This window comes from Diadema antillarum, unplaced genomic scaffold (assembly GCF_040938485.1).
Source record: "Diadema antillarum isolate AM-2024a unplaced genomic scaffold, OU_Dant_1.0 seq00002147_RagTag, whole genome shotgun sequence".
NCBI lineage: Eukaryota > Metazoa > Echinodermata > Echinoidea > Diadematoida > Diadematidae > Diadema > Diadema antillarum.
The window spans coordinates 24,589-44,719 of record NW_027272786.1 but is presented as its reverse complement, the minus strand read 5'-3'; the positions used below and the strand labels follow the sequence as shown (position 1 = coordinate 44,719).

General features: G+C 40.3%; 1 protein-coding gene across 1 annotated transcript; it reads right to left on the bottom strand.

Annotated features, from left to right (window-relative positions):
- Nucleotides 1–609: 609 nt before the first annotated feature.
- Nucleotides 610–18,162, bottom strand: LOC139714048 (monocarboxylate transporter 9-like). The gene is made up of 7 exons (XM_071625776.1): nucleotides 18,083–18,162; nucleotides 14,562–14,767; nucleotides 12,186–12,482; nucleotides 7,803–8,431; nucleotides 5,147–5,372; nucleotides 3,197–3,334; nucleotides 610–896 (listed from the first exon to the last, which is right to left on the bottom strand). The coding sequence occupies exons 1-7, from the start codon at nucleotides 18,160–18,162 to the stop codon at nucleotides 610–612; spliced, it is 1,863 nt and encodes a 620-aa protein (XP_071481877.1).
- Nucleotides 18,163–20,131: the final 1,969 nt, after the last annotated feature.

Here is a 20,131-nt window from a genome sequence, read left to right as displayed (position 1 = left end):
AACTGATGGTCACTGTGCAGTTACTGTATTGAGCACAAATGGACTGTATTCATTGTTTGACGCGTAGTGCTGCTGGAAGTGGTCGACCTTGTTATGAGTTGATTTATCGGCGTTCTTCTGCGGTGCGTGTAATCAACACGCAGCGACCTCCTTGAATTTTTTCTCTTCGTGGTCGATCGGAATGTTTACCTGTAAAGCAGGGAGGTGGGAAGAGAGATTCCACTCCTTCTCTTCCCACCTCCCTGTTTTAAAGCGCACTCCTATTATAACGAACACGGTTATAACAAAATTCTGGTTATAACGAAGCAAAAATTTGGGCTGTAATGTCATCCACTCTATGTATTTCTATTGTTTATTTGGTCAGTTATAACAAAATTCCGATATAACGAAAGAAAACTGCCGGTCTCGAGGATTTCGTTATAACAGGAGTCCACTGTATATGTAAAACCCCGGATGCTCGTGATATGCTCTAATGTCGCCTCATGAACTCCCGACCCTGCAAAATACCAACTGCAATTGCCTCGCAAAACTACCCCGTATAGGTAATAATGATTAATATTGCACCAAATAAGCTACGCCTGAAACACCAAGGTAGATAATGAGATGCAGCTAGACTGAAGTAATTCGATCGTACACCAGCTCCACGGCAATCGACTGCGCTAACTTGCCGGCAGCCTGCTCCTTGGCGACGGTCAGTTTCTCCTTCCCGGGTTTCTTCTTCTTGGCATTCCTCGCCACTCGCTTTTCGCGGTGAAAGTCGAAAGTGACGAGGCGATCCTTGGCGAAAAAGTACTGGTAAACCGGCGCTGAGATGAACAGCATCCCCGATGCGATGTGCAAACCGATGAAAGCCCAAATTGCGTTCCTATACGACCCCGTGGCGTCGATGCTCTGACCTAGTAGTGATAATAACAGTATTATTGATCATGATGACGATGATGACGATGGTAATGATGATAATGATATAAATTATGACAGTAATAACAATAGTAACAATACTGATAAGAAATGTATTCGTATCTATAGTCTTTGTTATCATTAGGCGCGGTCAGAATGGCAAAAGATCGCGAAGTTTAAGATCGCGATCTTTAAGATCTCGAAGTTTTGCCAGTGTGATCGCCAACTTCCCGCGAAACTTCCCGCGAAACTTCTCGCGAAACTTCCCACATCAACTAGGGATTTTTTCCTCACCCCTCCAAACTTCTCGATCTTTTGCCAGTGTGACCTCGAGAAACTGAAACTTCGCGATCTTTGTCACGTGACCAGTCCACCACCTCCTTGCGGGAGGGCAGTGTCTCCGAAGCGCTAGGTCATTGTCATGTACAATAGTGTACAGGCGTGCATTGTTACATCACAATCGCTATAGCCAACAGAAGGCGCGCTCTTTCTTCTTTGTCGCGCGCGCACTGATGTCCCAAACTTCTCGACCCAAAGATCGAGAAGTTTGGCTGCCAGTGTGACCGCACGCCAAAAGATCGGGAAGACTTCGCGATCTAACTTCGCGATCTTTTGCCAGTCTGACCGCGCCTATATTGTCATTATTTCCACAATCATTATTATTGAAATTATCACTATAGGCGCGGTCAGACTGGCAAAAGATCGAGAAGTTTAATATCGTGATCTTTAAGATCTCGAAGTTTTACCAGTTTGACCGCAAACTTCCCGTAAAACTTCCCGCGAAACTTCTCGATCTTTTTGTGGGCGGTGCCTCCGAAACGCGAGGCCATTGTCATGTACAGATGTGCATTGTTACGTCACAATCACTGGTCATCGGACGGCACACTCTTGCTTGCGCGCGTACCAATGGCCCAAACTTCGCGATCTTTTGCCAGTCTGACCGCGCCTTATTGCTACCATTTGGTTATCATAACCACCACTACCACCATTATACTAGCATATACCACCACCACCATCATCATCATCACAGCTGTCTTTTCCACTCAAATCGTGACAACACTAATTGAATTATAAGATCTTATTTACTCCGGGTAGTTTTTCATTACGTTACTCTCTCTCGGGTTCCCGCCATAATCATTCTGACATTTTTTTTTTTTTTTTTTTTTTGGGGGGGGGGGGTTCGAGGTCATGTACCTGACAATCGAGATTACCGTAACTCTGTTAGTCTGGGGCCGTATTCTGAGAGCTTATTAAGTGTCTGATTAGCACTTAATTACCGAATTGGTATTCTGAGAGCATGATTAAGTAGGGGGTATATTAACTACCATAGCAACAAGCGTTTTGGCGGGAAGGACCTACGCGTTTTTACGTAATTAAGTATGAAAGTTAATGGAAAACTTAATGATACCAAAGAGTGTCATTAACCTACTCCGATATCACGCATTACATTGTGTTTTCTCTGCCACAACGATGCTTACCGTCTTCGGTAACCGAGGAGCGGCTGAATCTTGTTATCATGGTATCCGTAGAATTCAGAGAAAACAAGAAATATAGCCGATCTTCGAGGAATTTTGTCATTTTATGTGAGCAAAGAGGTTGAGATCTTCGCGTGCGTAGGTGAGGGGTTGTAATCAAATACCGGAGTGTGCACACGGAGCTCTTGGGTTGTAATTACAGGGGGCGTGCAGGAGCGCGCATTGAGGGCATATTTGCGCGTGTAATCATCATTTTGGCTTCTAACAACGCGTCTGATTGGATGGAATAACAATTAGATGGGAGGGACCTAAGATAATTACAGGGGACTTAATCGTCCTCAGAATACCGATTTTGCCCATGATTAAGGGCCTATTAACTTCAAGACTTAATTACGACCTCAGAATACCACCCCAGATTATTACGTCTCTCACTGTGTAATCGTATGTTGTTGTTTTGTTTTTTTCAGCATAAGAGTAGTTGCATCTTCGTTGCTACGGATATCTCTATGAAACGGGTAAAATGATTATATGATTTATATATATATATATATATATATATATATATATATAATCCTTTATAGATTATTCTCCATATTATATTGGTCATTAAGAGTTCGATATATCGCTTCTAGGCCCATGGCTAACAACAACTGTGGTTATTGCTAAGAGAAGAGAGGGAGGAAATTAATGAGGAGACTGGAGGGATACGGCGTGAGAAAAGGTACAAAACAGGCAACAGTGGAATAAGAAAAGAGGGAGAGAGTTAGAGAGGGAAGGAGGGAGAGGAAGGAAAAGAAGTTGTAGTCCTCGAGCACCCGCCTTACCAATGAACGAACCGACGAAGTAGCCAGTCCCATAGGCGAAGAGGATAACGCCCCATGTCTCCAGAGCTCTATTGGGACCAAAGAACTCACTTGGGATGGTGAAGAAGGTGAGCGATGAATTCAGTACCCCGCCAATCACTGAAGAAAGAAAGTTGTAGAGAAAAATGTCGTGAACATTTTCCCGATTATCACAAGTCTCACGGAAGTTACCAGTTTCCCATTCTCCTCATTTCTTTGGAATACACTTCTCCCATCAAACAAAAGCAATGAGAGTGTAGAGGGATGGTACGAATAGCATTGTTTGCGGTGAGAATTTAGCCTTCAACTTTTTTTTTGCGAGATACTGAGAATCCACTTTGTGAAATGTTAAGGAGCATACAATTCTAAGAGGTAGTCAAAGTTCATTTGATGAAATCGGTTTTGAAATGGCTGAGATATCCAAAAACAAAGCAATCTAATAAAAAGGTGGGTCCCACCTTTTACCAGGATCGCTCTTGCTTGGATATCTCAGCCATTTCAAAACCAATTTTCATGACGAAACTTTGAATTCCTCTCAGAATAACATGCTCTTTCATATTCCATGAGGTTTTTCATTGTGTTAAAGAATTATCATTTAAAAAACCGTTGGAAACCTGAAGCCCCATCTCAACCAAAACTGTACCATCCCTCAATGTCAATTTAAAAGGCTTTATATATATATATATATATATATATATATATATATATATATATATATATATAATTATATCATGGCTCGACACTAACTTTTTTGTTTGGTGGCCCGATGGGGCCACCAAAATGCTAAATTTCAAATTTTTGGTGGTCCGAGAGAAAAATTTGGCGTCCCGAAAAAAAAACAATAAAAAACATTAAAAGTCCCTTTTTTTAATGAGTCAAATATTCAAGATTTATGATAGTAAGAATTAGAAGTTGGACATATCTACTCATAAATAAACTTCAACAAACTTGCAACACTCACTCTCAGGCATTCATTCAGTCCTTTTCATCCATCCTTTGAACAAATTTAAAGGCTAATTTCCGGCGCAAAAAGTTACGAATTTATTGACATACTTTTCAAAAAATTTTGGTGGCCCGAGGCGGGCCACCAAATTTGCCCTTTTTTGAAATTTGGTGGCCCGACTTTCATTTTTGGTGGCCCCGGGCCACCGGGCCACCGTTAGTGTCGAGCCCTGCATGTATATGCATACATACATGTATTTTGATGAAATGAACCTGAAGTTACATGTATAAGTATGCAATGTTTCCTCCTCTGCCTCTTTCTTCTCCTTTCATTCTATCTTCCACCTTTGTTTTATCATTTGTCTGATTTTTGCTCCGTTGAAATGTAATAATGATTGTACTTTGTAGGGGATAATTTCCAAAAAGCCTCGTGTGTGCTTCTTATGATCCCTCCATTCAAAATATATACATTGTAGCAAGGCAATTGTATTTTGAATTTTGTAAATGTTACGTTTGAAATGGAAATAAATAAATAAAAAAATAAAAATGAATCATTCCAGTATCGACATCATCATTCCGATATACACACAATTGTGACAGTCATCACTTTTAATAGCGAATTATGATACCACCCGACTCCCCACTCCATCTTGATCTTTTGATTATTGGTTTTATCTCATCTTTAACAAAGAATAGAAAATCTTTTCAAGAGGAAGCAGAGAATATGAACGTCCAAGATTTCAGGTCTATATCATTGTAACTCACTGACTAGAAACGTTGATATCAGTGACATCAGAAATATATTTTTTAGGCTCATGTCGTGTTGTATTTACCTAACACTTCGGTGTGCGATATTGTGCTGTAAATGTGTTCGTTTCTTTTTTTCTTTTCTTTTTTCAAAGAGAAATATAATGGGTTAAGAAAACAAACAATTCATCTTTTGCTTCTTGAGTGAAATATGGTGTAAAAAGAAAAATGGAGAGAACTCACCAACTGCAACAGCTATCATCGGAACTAGTGACCGGATGAAGAGTATGGCAACCATGATGCTGACGGTGAGGGCGCTGTATATCGGCATAAGGAACAGCCGGGGGAACGGAAGGTACTCGCCCAAAAAGGACAACGTGAGTTTGCAGACGAAGTTGGAAATGCCTATGACAAAGACAACTTTGGCACCGTCCTGCTCCGAGAAGCCAACTGACATCATGTAACTCACCTGTTTAATGATGGTAACAAACACAAGATAATTAACATTGTCAGAGAAAAAACAAAAGTTTGCTTACTCACCGCTTGAGATGACACTTACAGACACACAAACACACAAACACACACATACAATCACGCACACACACCCACACACCCACACACACGAACATCTGACGGATTTTTTTTTTTTTAGTTAAAGTTACAAGCGAAATCGATTATATCTTAAAAATTTGGTTGACAAAAGGATGCAAGCTACTATTTTCTTTTACAATTTGAGTTGAAATACTAAAATCAGTCAAAGCAGGTTACTGCCGCGAGATATTTTGTCCATAATCTTTACTAGTGATAGGTTTTTCTAACCTCAAAAAGAGATATTCTTATAGAATTGCTGTAATAAATATCACATCCGTATTTATAAGTAGGACAAATAAATAGAACAGTGGCAACGATCACCATCAAGTTATGCAAGCAATGACGGGTTCGGGCAAGTCTCCCAATAATGAATAATATTATTGCTTGCAACCAAATCTAAGAAATGAAATTACAAAACTATAGAAATGTCGCTATAGCGACTGGTATGCCTCCGCCATAATGTATGGTTCTCCTAATAGGTGTATAGTGCAATGTCTTCACAGAGTGTGATGACAGTTTCACATAACTGGCAAAATACTGAAATGACAAGAGTGTCACAAATTTGTTGAATGTTCACCTTCATTGATTTAGGTTTGCTATATAATTGTCTAAGAGTGAAGGTAAATGTATTTGGGGATTTGAGGATTTTCACTTGACTTTTGAATCTTTTATAAGTTTTTGCATTGAGTAGCATTGAGTAATTTTCATGGTATGAAGAAAAACCCTAACCCTAACCCTAAGTCCTTAGAGAAAATAAGACCGGAGCAATTGTCGCAGGAGCAAATGTCGAGTCACCGTAATTTCAGTATAGAATTGATTTTTTTTTTTTTTTGTATTTGGCCTAGTATTTGACCATTAACATTTGACCTTTGAGTTTTTGGCAGTAAATGTCCCAGAGAATCCCCATTAGGTAATACATGTATTTATTACGTGTCAAGAAATATCCTGCAAGCATTGTACATTAATGAGGGAAATATTGAAATTTTGAGGAGTTGACCTTGACTTTTGACTCCTGACCTTTGACCATGATCCCTAAATTCCTTAGATAATCTCTACTAGTCAGTACATGCATATGTGACAAGTTCTTTGCAGATGCCTTGAACCCTTTGCGAAATATGGAAATAAAGTGAAATTTTAACATTTTCACCTGAACTTTGACCTTTTGACCTTTGACCAGATGACCTGAAACTCTCTCTGGAGAAGTTTTATTCATTATTACATGTCTACACTAAGTTTGAAGAAAATACCTTCAATTATTGCATAGATATGGGAGAAATAGCAAAACTTTTAGGATTTGACCATGACCTTTTAACCTTTGAGCTCTCGCCAATTTTACTAAAAATTACTTATTTAATTGCCCCATCATACGTCATCCCTGGACAAAAATTGGTGAAAGTTGCTTTATCCAGTCTTGAGTTATTGCGTAACCAGATAAATTTTAGAAATTGACCTTGATCTTTGACCTTTGACCTGAGGCCGATTTCACTGAAAAACTAATCAAGTAATTGCCCCATCATACATCATCCTCGGACAAAGTTTGGTGAAATTTGCTTGATCCATTCAGAGCTTTCGCGTAAACGGGCACAATTTCATGATTTGACCTTAACCTTTGACCTTTGGCCTCTGGCCGATTTTACACGAAATATCATGAAGTAATTGCCCCATCATATTTTATACTTGGACCAAGTTTGCTAAAATTTCACTCAATATTACTCAAGTTATCGCGTAAACGAATGGGGACGGACGCACGTACGGACGGACAACCCGAAAACATAATGCCTCCGGCACCCTTCGGGCGGAGGCATTTATAAAAAAAATCAAAAGGAAAGATCATAATTACCCTTTGCATTAAAAAAACAAACAAACAAACAAAAACAAAAAACCTATGAAGGGAGTTGTATGAAACCTATCATTATTTTATACTACCGATTTATTCTTTTCGTAAAACAATAACCTCTCTCTAGAAAAACAAAACCAACAACAACCAAACATCAACAAAGTCGACGGGATATCGGAATAGCGTTTCACTCATTTCACTGCTATATCATTGTGATATTGTAGTTTTATGATGTCAGGTGAATCGCGCCATCTCGAGTAACTTGATTTATGTGATTCCATGATTTTACGCGCTTCTCATTATCTCGCCCACTCACTGCGGCAGGCAATGATGAAATACTTCCAAATAGGAAGTAAACTAGGGCCTCATGACCACAAACAAACAACTACACACGCATATAAACAACAACAATAACAACAATAAAATAGTTGGCAAATGTCACAGTCAACATTTACTTGGTAGTTGGCATACCATGTTCACAAAATAAAAACAGTCTCCAATGCCATAGATGAAGACCGCTATGGTGAACGACCAAAGCTCTGGATACGCCAGCACGACGCAAATCCTCCGCCACATCTTTGCTGCATCCATTTCGCCATCCTCATCGGAGCCACCGACATCCTTCTCGTTCGCGTCGTCGACGACGACGTCGACGCCGCCCTTCCTTTGCCTACGTGCCAGCTCTTTGCTGCTCGCCTTACTTTGCAGCGGCTCCTCGGCGCCGCCGGATGGGGTGGTTGACCTCTCCTGCCAGAGAAAGTAGTCCCGGCAATTCATGTCCAAGGGCGATCCTGGAGAGTCCGTGCAATCCGCTCCATCAAACTTCTCAGGATCACTACATTTACCATCGTCTGCCTCGGACGCAAGCGCAACGTACTCGCGGTGGCCTTCTACGCGGAATCTTTTGTCTTCTTCTGCAGAAGTGTCGATGCACGCCTTCTCGTTAGGGTTTTCCTGGCGGGAATCCTGAGAAGGGTTTGAATAGGTGAGGACGCACGGGAGACCGACACTTAGGCAGACTGCTCCAAGAATACGCAGGAGGGTCCGCCAGCCGTACGTGGAGATGATGAGGGACATCAAGGGAGCGCCTGCAAGCATACCTGAGGACAGGCGGAATAAGCAGAAATTGCATTACATTAAATAGGTTAGTCAAATACCGATTAGTAACTGGCTAAACACAGCCACGTGATGGAGGCACATTGGTTATGTTCGCCCATGGACAGAACATTCTTGTAATGTTCTCCCATGGGAAAACATTTTCACGTAACAAATGACAAAACGATACCAAACGTTCCACCCTCAGGGTTTGAAATGCTATTTCGGGAGGCTGTAAGTCCCTCGACTTCGTGTCGGGACTTATAACCTCCCTCAATAGCATTGCAAACCCTTCGGGTGGAACATTCGGTACGTTCCCTCCCCGCCAGTCATCATCTATTATAACGGTTCATTATCCTTGATGTTGCGTGTAAGGATAATGATGGTATAACGACAAAGATGAAGAACATGTACTGATGATAATAGTGATAACAAAATTGACAGCGATAATAGCAACAGTACCATTACCACTGCAACTGTTGATAATGATAATTTCTGGGCATCGCTCAAATGATAAAATAGCACCTCAATATTTCCAGTTTGCCCGTCTTTTATAGCTATCAAGGTCAAGAGGAAATGTAAAAATGTTGTTTGAAACATCTTATCCGAGAAGAACATGATAATGTGCACGCCCTGTGTGGACTTAATCTTTTGCTATAAATTCCTACGACAATAAACTGAGCTTGGTTGCAAAGAGTGGTCCTGCAGCGCTTTTATCGTGATGCACGTCGCGGTCTCTGGTCATACCCCGCGTACCGCGTTGCATGGCGCCATCTCGTGCTCGAAAGATGTACATTTGCCACTGACCTCTTATCAGTGCTCTCTCCCTCCACCCCCCCCCCCTCTCTCTCTCTAGACTCGAGAGAGTTCAGTGAATTATGTACACACTGCTATCATTGGGGCCAAAACTGAGCAGTCAGCGATAATTATCTCCATGCCAATTCTACGATAAAGTTTGTTTGTTTGATTTTGACCGTAATTACATGTAATTATAACAATACATTTAATGTTTTCAGATCATGTGATTGCAGTTTTTGAAAAGTATTTCAAAATAAGGTCTTTTCAGTCCACGAACTTGTCATCATGATTACTTATTTTCCGTCTTCCGGGAATTGATAATGCATCACTACAGGCCTATAATAGCGCAGTGCAGTGTCATAATTATATAAATATATAGGCCTACGGCACTGGTGCAGTGGAGATGATTGTCTGTGTGTGGCACAGAGATCACTGGTGTATATTCTTATTTGTCATGAGGGATGATGTTATGATGCTGCTGCAATGCCGAGTTCATTGGTGCAACAACAACAACAACAACGACAACAACAAAATCTTCCATAAAATCTCTAAAACGTAGTTTTATCCATTTTTACTTACCCAGAGTAATTCAACAAAATGGCGGATTTCCATTTGGCACCGCGCAATACCAAAAACAGCGTCACAGTCTGATGAACAATACCGTAAATGCAAAGATTGCCCCCCGCGTGTTCATTCAAATTTCGTTATTAAGCACCGAACTTATGTGCTTCAGTTGACATAGCTACATTCCAGCTCTCTATGCAAAATCCATGGTGCATGAACAATGCCATCCCTATTGAGATTATCTATACAGAACACGTATAGCGGTAATACGTAGGATACGATAACAACGAAAGAGGGAAAGCTATGGCGAACCGATCTATTTGTACACCATGACCAAGCGTAGTGTCCTGAACAAAAGATGTTATTTTTTTCTTCCGCATGGTTAAGTATTCAGAAAAAAGCTCACATTTTTCTTCGGAAACGACTGATAACACGGTCATAGAGTAAAAGATGAATTTCCTTTATTATAGGAGCAGATGCTACTTCCTAGAGGCCTATCGGTGTTTGTGATCCACTCCGAAGCGATAATGATAACGAATCTTACCAGGAGCATTATCTCGAGAAAAGTGGCAAGAGGATGGGAAGCAGATTGTGACACAAAACAGACGCTCACTTCCACTATTATCATGCACACTGGTAACAATGTAATTAAACAGCGACCCCTGAGGCCCCGACCTTGACCGATAACAACCTTCGCCTGCAACTTGTCGTTTATTAATCTGATGGTTATTTCATATTACAAATAACCATGGAAAAAACAGTTTTATAGGGCACTCCTCACCCGTTCTGCATATTCAACAGCAAAGGGTTTTCTTTTAGTCTTGTAATTCTATCAACTGGATAAAGTCCATGTGCTAAAACACAAAGAATGTTAACCCGTTCCATGTACGGGAACTTGGTGGCCTGTGTATAATAATATAAGTCTATATGGGGATGTCAGAATTCAGTATTGAATGGGTTAAGTGAATTCCTTGAAATCGTTCTGATATTCATGTACTAAATGCGATTTGATTTGAATGCGATGAAATATTAGGCATCTTGCTCCTGAAAACTAAATACTAGTTTTACAATCTCATACTCATCCTTACTAGTATACTCATCGATCATTATTCTTCACATGACCTGGCTATAAGAAGCAGACAGGCCATTTGTAACAACATGTACAATATGAGCTAATAACCAACTGGCTTATCATACGTAAATTTGCACCAACAGAGGACAGCAGAAATAAAGGCTTGCTTTTGGATGGACAGTATCATTGAATCACAACTTAACAACTCTCTTCAACCATGGAGCTATACCACAATGCTCCATGCTTCCACACTGTCTTTGTTGCTTCTTTGCCAGAAGCTAATAGTATTTCCCTAAATTTTCTCAAAGCATTTAGTTCGACACTTACGATAGACATACAGTAGGCCTAGGCCTATGTAAATATACAAAGTGTAGTTTGCCTTGAGAATTTCTAGTTAAGACTATGGGCACAGGTCGGTCACTCCAAAATGGTAATTTTAGAGTACAGAAACGCGAAATTAGGCTAAGTATTTTTGTTTTATATTTGGGATCAAAAGTCATGGGCTGAATGCGATATTGCAGAAGGATCTTACAGTAACCGTACCATTTATTGTTTTGTGATGTCACGGATTGTTTAAAAATACTAAATTCATTGTGTAACCGTACAACAAAGTGCGCGACGTAAGCATTGCTGTATGATGACACATATTTGTTTTTTGTTACATCATTTCACAAATAGCATTATTTGTAAAATATTGGGTGGCAATGTTGGTTTGGGTAAGTACCTGCTGTACACAGTGCGCAATTCCGCTTTGTTCATTTCTTCTTTTTCCCGTCTACTTGGACATCTTCATTTTGTACAGGCACGGCGCCATCCAGTGAAAAAGCCATACCAAGTTAAGTGCACTTTATATTGTAACGTTCTGTTGATGTAATTATACTGTTTTTCTAAAACAAAACTGACTGATAAAATTAAAGTAACAATGGATAGAAAATCTAAAAAAGGACCTATTACAAAACACATCACATTTGATCAATGATAGTTATGGGGGAAAAGAAAGGGTATTATATTGGGTTATCCCTGACAATGGGCGCAGAATGATGTTTCTGCTTGTTTGGTTGTTGTTGTTGTTGCTGTTCGTTTTTAGTTTTTTTGTTTGCTTGTTGTTGTTGTTGTTTGTTGTTTGTTTGTTGTTGTTGGGGGTTTTTTTTTTGGGGGGGGGGGGAGGGATGAGGGGGAGGAGTGACCCGCCAAAGTGAGAAGTTTACAAAGACATGCAACTACTTTAAAAAGAATGTATTTAATAATTTAAGTATTTTTATACGGGGGAGCGGCAATGTCTCCCTTGCCTGATTCCGCGGCCCATTAATATCCGGAGGACGCACCTGTACTCGTCCCGCAAAGAGCTATTGCTGTGGCGCGCATACAGTTCTCTTGGGGGAAATGGAGTAGGATGAGCGCCAGAGCGCACACAGTGACGAGCCCTGCCCCCGTTCCGAAGATAGCGCTGTAGGTCACAAACATCGGACCGATACCGCGGACAAACGAGGATGAGACCAGGCCGACGGCCGACAGCACGATGCCGATCAGAGAGAGGGTTCGGTAACTGAAGCGCCCCGCGAGGATGTTGACCACCGGAGCCAGAAGCACGGAACCACCAATAGGGATCGAACCGACCCAGCCTGTTAAAGAAGAAAAGCAAGAAATAGTTATACATGAGATTTCGCTGTGCCAAAATAACAACAGTTACGCCTTAGCCGCTTGCGGTTTTTTTAAAGACGGCACAGATTGGGGCATGGCGCGTGTTAAACCTATGGGAAAAACGTTGGGTTAGGGTTTTTGGTTATGGTTATGGTTAGGGTTGGGTTAGGGTTGGGGTTAGGGTTAGGGTTAGGGTTAGGGTTAGGGTTAGGGTTTGATGGTTAGGGTTAGGATTAGGATTAGGGTTAGGTTTAGGGATAGGGTCCCCGATAGATTTTTAGTTTCCCCAATCTGTGCCGTCTAAAAAAAAACACGCTAGCCGCTTATGCTCTTCCGAAAGATTCCAAAGATACCGTAGAATAGAATCGGTATGCTAGAAAAATCTTTGTGAAATGTATGTTGTATAACTATTAAATGGGGACGTTATCCGACTTCCGCGGCAGAAATATTCGCAAAGATTTCCAGGCTCACTAGCTCCAAGCGAAGTGAACCGCACACACAATCAATAATTGCAAAGTACTTGTAATACACAGGCACTGTATCCGACCTGTCGTTGCGTGGTGCTGGTCATCACTAAACTAACGATCAATAAAGAGTAAAGTTGAGCCTGTAGGTAAAATAAAAGACTAGTCAAGGGATAGCTCTCAACCAATATCTCAATTCTATACAATGGGTAATAACAATGAAGGACCCTCTAAAAGAACAACGCTTACATCGAAAAGGCTACCACGGGGAAAGACAACGTTTCCATCATTGTAACAATGTATTCAACTAAACTGACATAAACTGACTCATTATACAAAACAAAGTTAGCCATTTCGGTGTTTTGGTAGTATAACACTGTAGGCATTCATGAACAGGGGTGACACGACGTTTGCTCCTGAGACAATTGCCCCGGTCTTATTTTCTTCAAAAACCTCGGGTTGGGGTTAGGTTTTGATAGGGTTTTAGGTTTAGCTTGTTTGCGAATAGGATAGAATTTAAGATTGGCTTATCGGCATTCAGATACTTCATGGGAGCAATTGTCGCAGGAGCAAGTGTCATTTAACCTCACTTGTACAGTACCTTGTCATGTTCCATTTATATGAACATAATTATGCCTTTTACAAATAGTTTCACATCTTCTAAATCAATTTTATTGAATTATTTATTTTTAGCTCATATTCACACAAGTGTAATGTTCGAATTGGAGTTTCATGGTTGAAGCTTAAGCTTCTTTGGTTCGGTGTATCTTTTGACACTGTACAATTTTATGTTGCATGATGTGTCTAAATTGTGCTCAGACACAACATGTCCTATGATTTGTGATTGTATTTATGTGAAATATTTTACTGAGAATATGCTTTCATAAAGACTTGAAACGATATTAGTACTTTTCCAAATACATAATGAAAACTGAAATTGGAATTTAATTGAGTTTACCTCTATATTCGGTCAGAATAATGTCTTTATCCTTGTGATTCAAAACGTAATCAAGGAACGATTTCCCCTCATACTAAGTCAAATATTTATTTCAGCAGACTACTTTCTTAGTCATTGGCATTTCTAATGTATTCGGAGGGGGGCAGCTATAGGGGGATGGGATTATTCGCGATACTGCTAAACTGCCCGATAGAGTCCCTCGACACCTTTATAGAAAGGTTACACCTTCCATTAAAAATGATCGTTATGTGATATATTGTCTGTGATTAATCCTGCCATAAAGGAAGATATCGAAAAGCATCCCTCTGTCTGCAATCAGTTCCTTGCTCATCGAGATCACTGTGCCTTAAATGAAATATGACACGAAAGGATGAAATAAACTGTATAAGATCCCTGCACCGAGAAGACGAGATGTGACGTCTCGCCTCCTCAATGGCTCGTGAAGGATTCTGTCCTAGAACAAAACGTCATCATCTTACCCATTAAGGGCCGCGGAACGCTTTTACGACATAATCTCTTGGGAAAGTCTTAAAATTCATGTTTCCTTTCGTTGTAATGTTTTCCTTTCCAAAGAGTGGGGGCTGTAAACGCGCGGCAACGGCTGTGAAAAGTTTTAATACTGTGCTATAGGGTCTTACCGGTCACTGTGGCACTACTGCCAAATTCCTGTTGGAAAGCAACGAAGAGAACACTGTAGGCATAGAGCGGCCCGTACAGGAGGACGAATAATAGGAAAGAGGCTCCCGTGACCACCCAGCCCCACAGTTGGCGGCGGCACCCGCAGACCCCTCTCCTGTCTGCTGCTGCTGATCTCATCTCAACCTGTCGGTTCCGTTGTGCCCACCTATAAAAGGTATAAAGACAAATACTTGATAAGCACTCGATACAGAAACAATGATGTCCTCGGTTGACCAAACGTCATGTTTACTAACTTTATAATACCTCGATGATAGTGGAAATCCGAGCGAGTCAAGATTCTAATCATGGAGCTACTATACTCTTCTCTATAGTATATAGCTCCATGCCCTGACTATACGTGCCCTTGTCAACGCACGCGTGGTAGTATCATACTCTATCGATTAAGCGAGGGGAAGGGAACACGAATATCCTTTGGGAACGGTGTAGTCATCGGACTGACAGTGACTGATGCCTGCCTCCCCCCTCCCCCATTAAAGCAAAATGTCACCATAATGATTTGCAAACAGGCTAGATAGGCACTTGTGCGGTGTAAATAAAGCGTGTGCAGTTCGGTGACACTCCTCAATATACAAGTTAAATGAGTGGCGAAAATCGCGAATGTCGAAAAAAATGGCAAAGCGTAACATTATTTTTTTTTCTCCAAATGTGGTTCGACACTATAGAGCAGTAAACCATTCTTGCGTAGTTTATGTGTTGTTCTGGTGACGTATGAGTGAATGAAGTGTACCACTACTGAACTACTCACTTGCCAGTCCACACACAACACATTATTCATAATATTAAAAAAGCAGTTTAAAGATAACATTTAATCAACCATGGTTAAGCGATTAGAGTATGTTGTTATTTATTTGATTGCTTTTCTTTTATTCGTTCTCATCATTCAAGAAAGGACTTCGAGCTTTGCCTGTATAAAACAATCATAAAACTTACATTCTCTCCAATACGAACAAACACACACACACACACACATGCACACACAAACGCACGCACACGCACACACACACATGCACGCAATTAAGGTTGCGGAAACGCCCGGACATCTTTAGGAATGCAGCGAATCTTCAAGGAGCTTCAAACACATCTTTCAAGAAAGGTTGCCTGATGAATGCAGACTAGCGTCTTGTTCACGCCCTAGTGGACGCCAGGTTTTACGAAACAGTAAGCGGGGGCGGGGTACCTGCCCCAACTATGTGCCTTTACTCACAAAAGAGCAGCCTGATGTATTATACTTTTTTTTTCTTTCTTTCTCTCTTTTTCCCCTTTTGTTTCGAAGTTCATGGCCACAGCGAGAAAAAAATGACACTATCCAATGAGGCTTTTGTTTTACCTTTGCTCGGGATTTCTTTTGTGTATCTAGACGTTACATTATCATCTCTCTTTTCTTTCGCCCCTGACAGCTAACGGCGTATTGGAAATCCCAAAGTTAGTGATTTTTTTTCCAATAAAAAAGGGATTTGATATGTTTACATCCTATGACATTAAGCCTATCATCATTTATATGGCAAACCTATAACATCCCAACATGCACAGAGATTAAAACGCTCCGTTTTCTGAGCTTTAATTGCTGTGCTATCCGTGAAGGTTTGATGATCCACACGCCACCCGCCCCATTTCTGATATTGAATTGACCACTGATTATACGCCAATATTGTGATAACCCTCCCCACCCCCCCCCCCCCCCCACATCAGTGACATTTCACTCTCCAATCAATGGGTGTAATACATCCTAAACATTGCTGATCGAGGCACACTGGACAAGGTGTTTTTTTAGCTTTAGCTTTCATTCGCCAACCATTAGTCCGGAGTGTTTCTAAAGCATCATGTGGCTCATTAAAGGAGATTTTGATCTAGATGTAATGATCATGTGGATTGAGGGAATGCACAAATATTAGTTGAACACATCAGCGGAGTTTGAGGAATATCGGACAATCGAAAATTTATTAAGTGTAAAATGCTGGTGTAGCCATTCCATCGCATAATGAGAAGACTGCAACCTTGACGTCACGTATGGAAAACGATGTGAAGTATTCAAAGAAAATTTAACATATCTAGTGTTCATTTTTCTAACATTATAAAAGAGTGCTTGACTCGCCTCTTTCAAAAAGCTGGGAATACTCATTACCTTTAACATAAAGTCAGTGGCAAGTCAAGGAAATGTGTGCATTTCATAAAAACTAAACATTTTTGAGGAATTCTCTTAATGTTTCCTTTACCATCGTTGATACAAATACATGACGCCAGGATCTGTAGTAGTCTTCTTATCCAGCGATGGCTGCACCGCAATCTTAAACATTAATAACTTTTCAATGGATGGTTCAATGTTCTTCGAACTTCTGTGATGTGTTCAACAAATATCATTGCATTCTCTCAGCCAACATGGCGGCTATATTTGGGTTTCATTTCAAAGTATACGCATATCTTTTCATTCGTGCCCAATAGGACCTTTCGGTCATCATGTTTCAGGAAAAGAAAGGTATCCAGTTATAGGTAAAATACGGCTATCTGTTGCGTTTGACGCGACATGCTGATTTGATCTTACTTCATGAAAAAATACCGGTACAGATATCTTGTCATTACAACTCGAAATAGGAATGGAGAGAGGTTTGCATTTCTACTGCCGCACAATAGATCAATAACTTCCTGATAATAATATGTATCCTTTACACCAGGGAGGTTTTCTTCTCACCTCACTGGCTATTACATTAGAGTCTCACACTCCACGGTTTTCGAAATGCATGGTACTTTGGATCACATGACCCATTATCAACAAGCTTGATTCTATTATCTCTTTTCCAATAACACTACAGTTTTGTTCAAATAGTGTAATAGGTCATGCCTTTGCTTCTTGTTCTTTTTGAATGTTAATTATAGATGTATTACATTCACTTCCTGTACTATTGTATTACTGATATTGGCAATAATATCAAAGTCTAAACTGAACAGAATTGGAGTATACGTGGTATAAAACAGGGACAGTTTTCCTGAAGTATATATATATACATATATACATATATATATATATATATATATATATATATATATATATATATATAGCGAACAACGGGGCCTTGGCACTTATGCAGACCGAGCCGACCGTCTGTTTGATCGAAATATACGATCACTCTATGAAGAGGATAAGACCGTAAGTTTCCCACCACTTGTACGTCACCAGTCTACACCTTGCACTTCACACCATCTGATTCAAAGGCACATTCTCAGTCTCACATCTAATTCACCCAACACACTGACAAGTGAATTTTCACTCTCACTCCCGACGTTGTTTCTAGAGTACGTCGTCCTCCGACGTTCGCCCTGGAAGTGCGTCGTTTGTACTTTTCATTTCCAAAGTACTGTACTTCGTTCTCCGACGTCCATTCTGGAAGTACGGCGGACGCACTTGTTCCTTCCAAAGTACTGAACTTCGTTCTCCGACGTCCGTCCAGATACTCAGTTATCCCACGGTGCAGAAAAGCCCGCTTGAGAATGCTCGCAAAGGCTGCTGGATGAGTTGTCTTCTGCTCCAGAACCACCGGTTGCCATCCTAGTCTCACCAGCATTCATTCCAACCAATGCTTATTTTACATTGAACACGAATGCATCAAAACTTGTTTATTTACAGGCATAGTGTGTACATACTCACATTCAGAACTCAAGATTCAATCATTTATTGTCTGATTTTAAAAATACAGAAAATCTTCCTCCAATGACAAGATAACAGAGCATAACACGACAAGAATAACAAACAGATCACATATAAATGCGCATGCACATATAAATACATGATAATCAATTAACAATTCGACACATCATCAAACGGTATATCATAACTAATTAAACTGAAATACTAATGAAATGAAAAGGTATGTTTGAGACTATAACAGTAGGACATTAAAATTGATGCATTGAATCTTTCCAACATGCTGACGGCTGACTATGACAAATATACCGTATATCAAAAATGCAAAGTCATAAATACAAAATTGCACAGGCCCTAATATGTTGTTGGAAGTGAAACATGTGTGATGTACATAATGTACATTATACAGAACCCAGGGATCACATGTCACATGTGTGCCCAAAAAGAGTAGGAATAAGAAGAAAAGAATAGAGGTGGAAAAGGATGGAGAGGGTTCCATAGAACAGCTGCCTCCATGGGCACACATTGTAATACAGTGTTGTTATGCAAATATGCATGCACACATACGCGAAAACATTCCGTGATCATTCCAATAAAATAGCAGAGTGCAACAATGAATGCTGCATAATGCAAAAGTAAATCACAGTCCATGTGTGCCCAGGAAGCAAAATAGAAAAGATAGAGGGAAGGAAGCAGAAGACAAACGGGAGGGGGGAGGGATTTCCAGGAAAAGCTGCCTAAATAAGTGGGCACACATACAATGTGATATGTCTTACGCAAGATTCATTAGTCAATTCATAAAGGGCTGTAAATAACTTGCATAATGAGACATCTCGATAAAAGCACATAGAATTGCATGCTTATACATGATGAGCTGTCTTGAAAACCTGTCAATACAACAGTGTTATCCTATAATAATAATATTGCATTAGTTGCACTCGATAAGTGCCCAGAAAAAGCATGAACCATGAAGAAAAGAGCACAGGATCCGAGGGAAAGAAGAGAAATGGGGAAAGGGAAGAAAGGAGTAGTCCCCTCAAGAGAGATGTTTATCAAAACTCACAAAGAATGCAGCATACAATGTACATGCAGTTGAAATGCATGAATGAATAACATTCTAACGTCATTCACGAAACAGCCTTATAGTTCAACGGTGAAAAACAATAATAAGGCACAATCGCCATATACATGTATCACACTGCATGTGCGCCCACTAGTAGGAACCAAGAGAGGAAAGAAAGAGAGAGAGAGAGAGAGAGAGAGAGAGAGAGAGAGAGGAAAACAGAAGATAGAAGAAAAGGGTTGAGAGCTTCCAAAGAAATACACGTGCGGGCACACATGCAACATAATTATCATAAAAGGCATTTGTACAATATAAATACTGTATACAAACTTTCCAGATTCAAGTTCAAATCTATCAAAACAGATGGGCTATTGGAATTTAACAAAACAGAATATTGAACGAGAACCAGTGCACCTCATCAGTGGTTCCACAAACAATCAACCGAACAGGTTAAAATCATTTGACCATGCAATTAACAATATCACCAGCATGGAAAAGGAATACCAGAATAACAAGGAAAGCTACGGAACCAGAGTCACACAAGTACCCGAGAACAACAGAATTTGTAGAGTAGAGTAAGAGAAATCAGGAAAAGAAGTACTGATAGAGAGAAGAATTAGCAGGAAGTGCCGGGTACATGCAAAGACACATAATATCCTTTACCGTTTAACAGAACCATTGAATATGTGAATGGCATTCGGAACAAAAGACTATCTGAATCTAGAACGTACTGTTTTAGGAACACTCAAACGAATGCCTGACCGGTTATACTTAAATAGATGATTAAGGGGATGTGAGAAATCATGCAT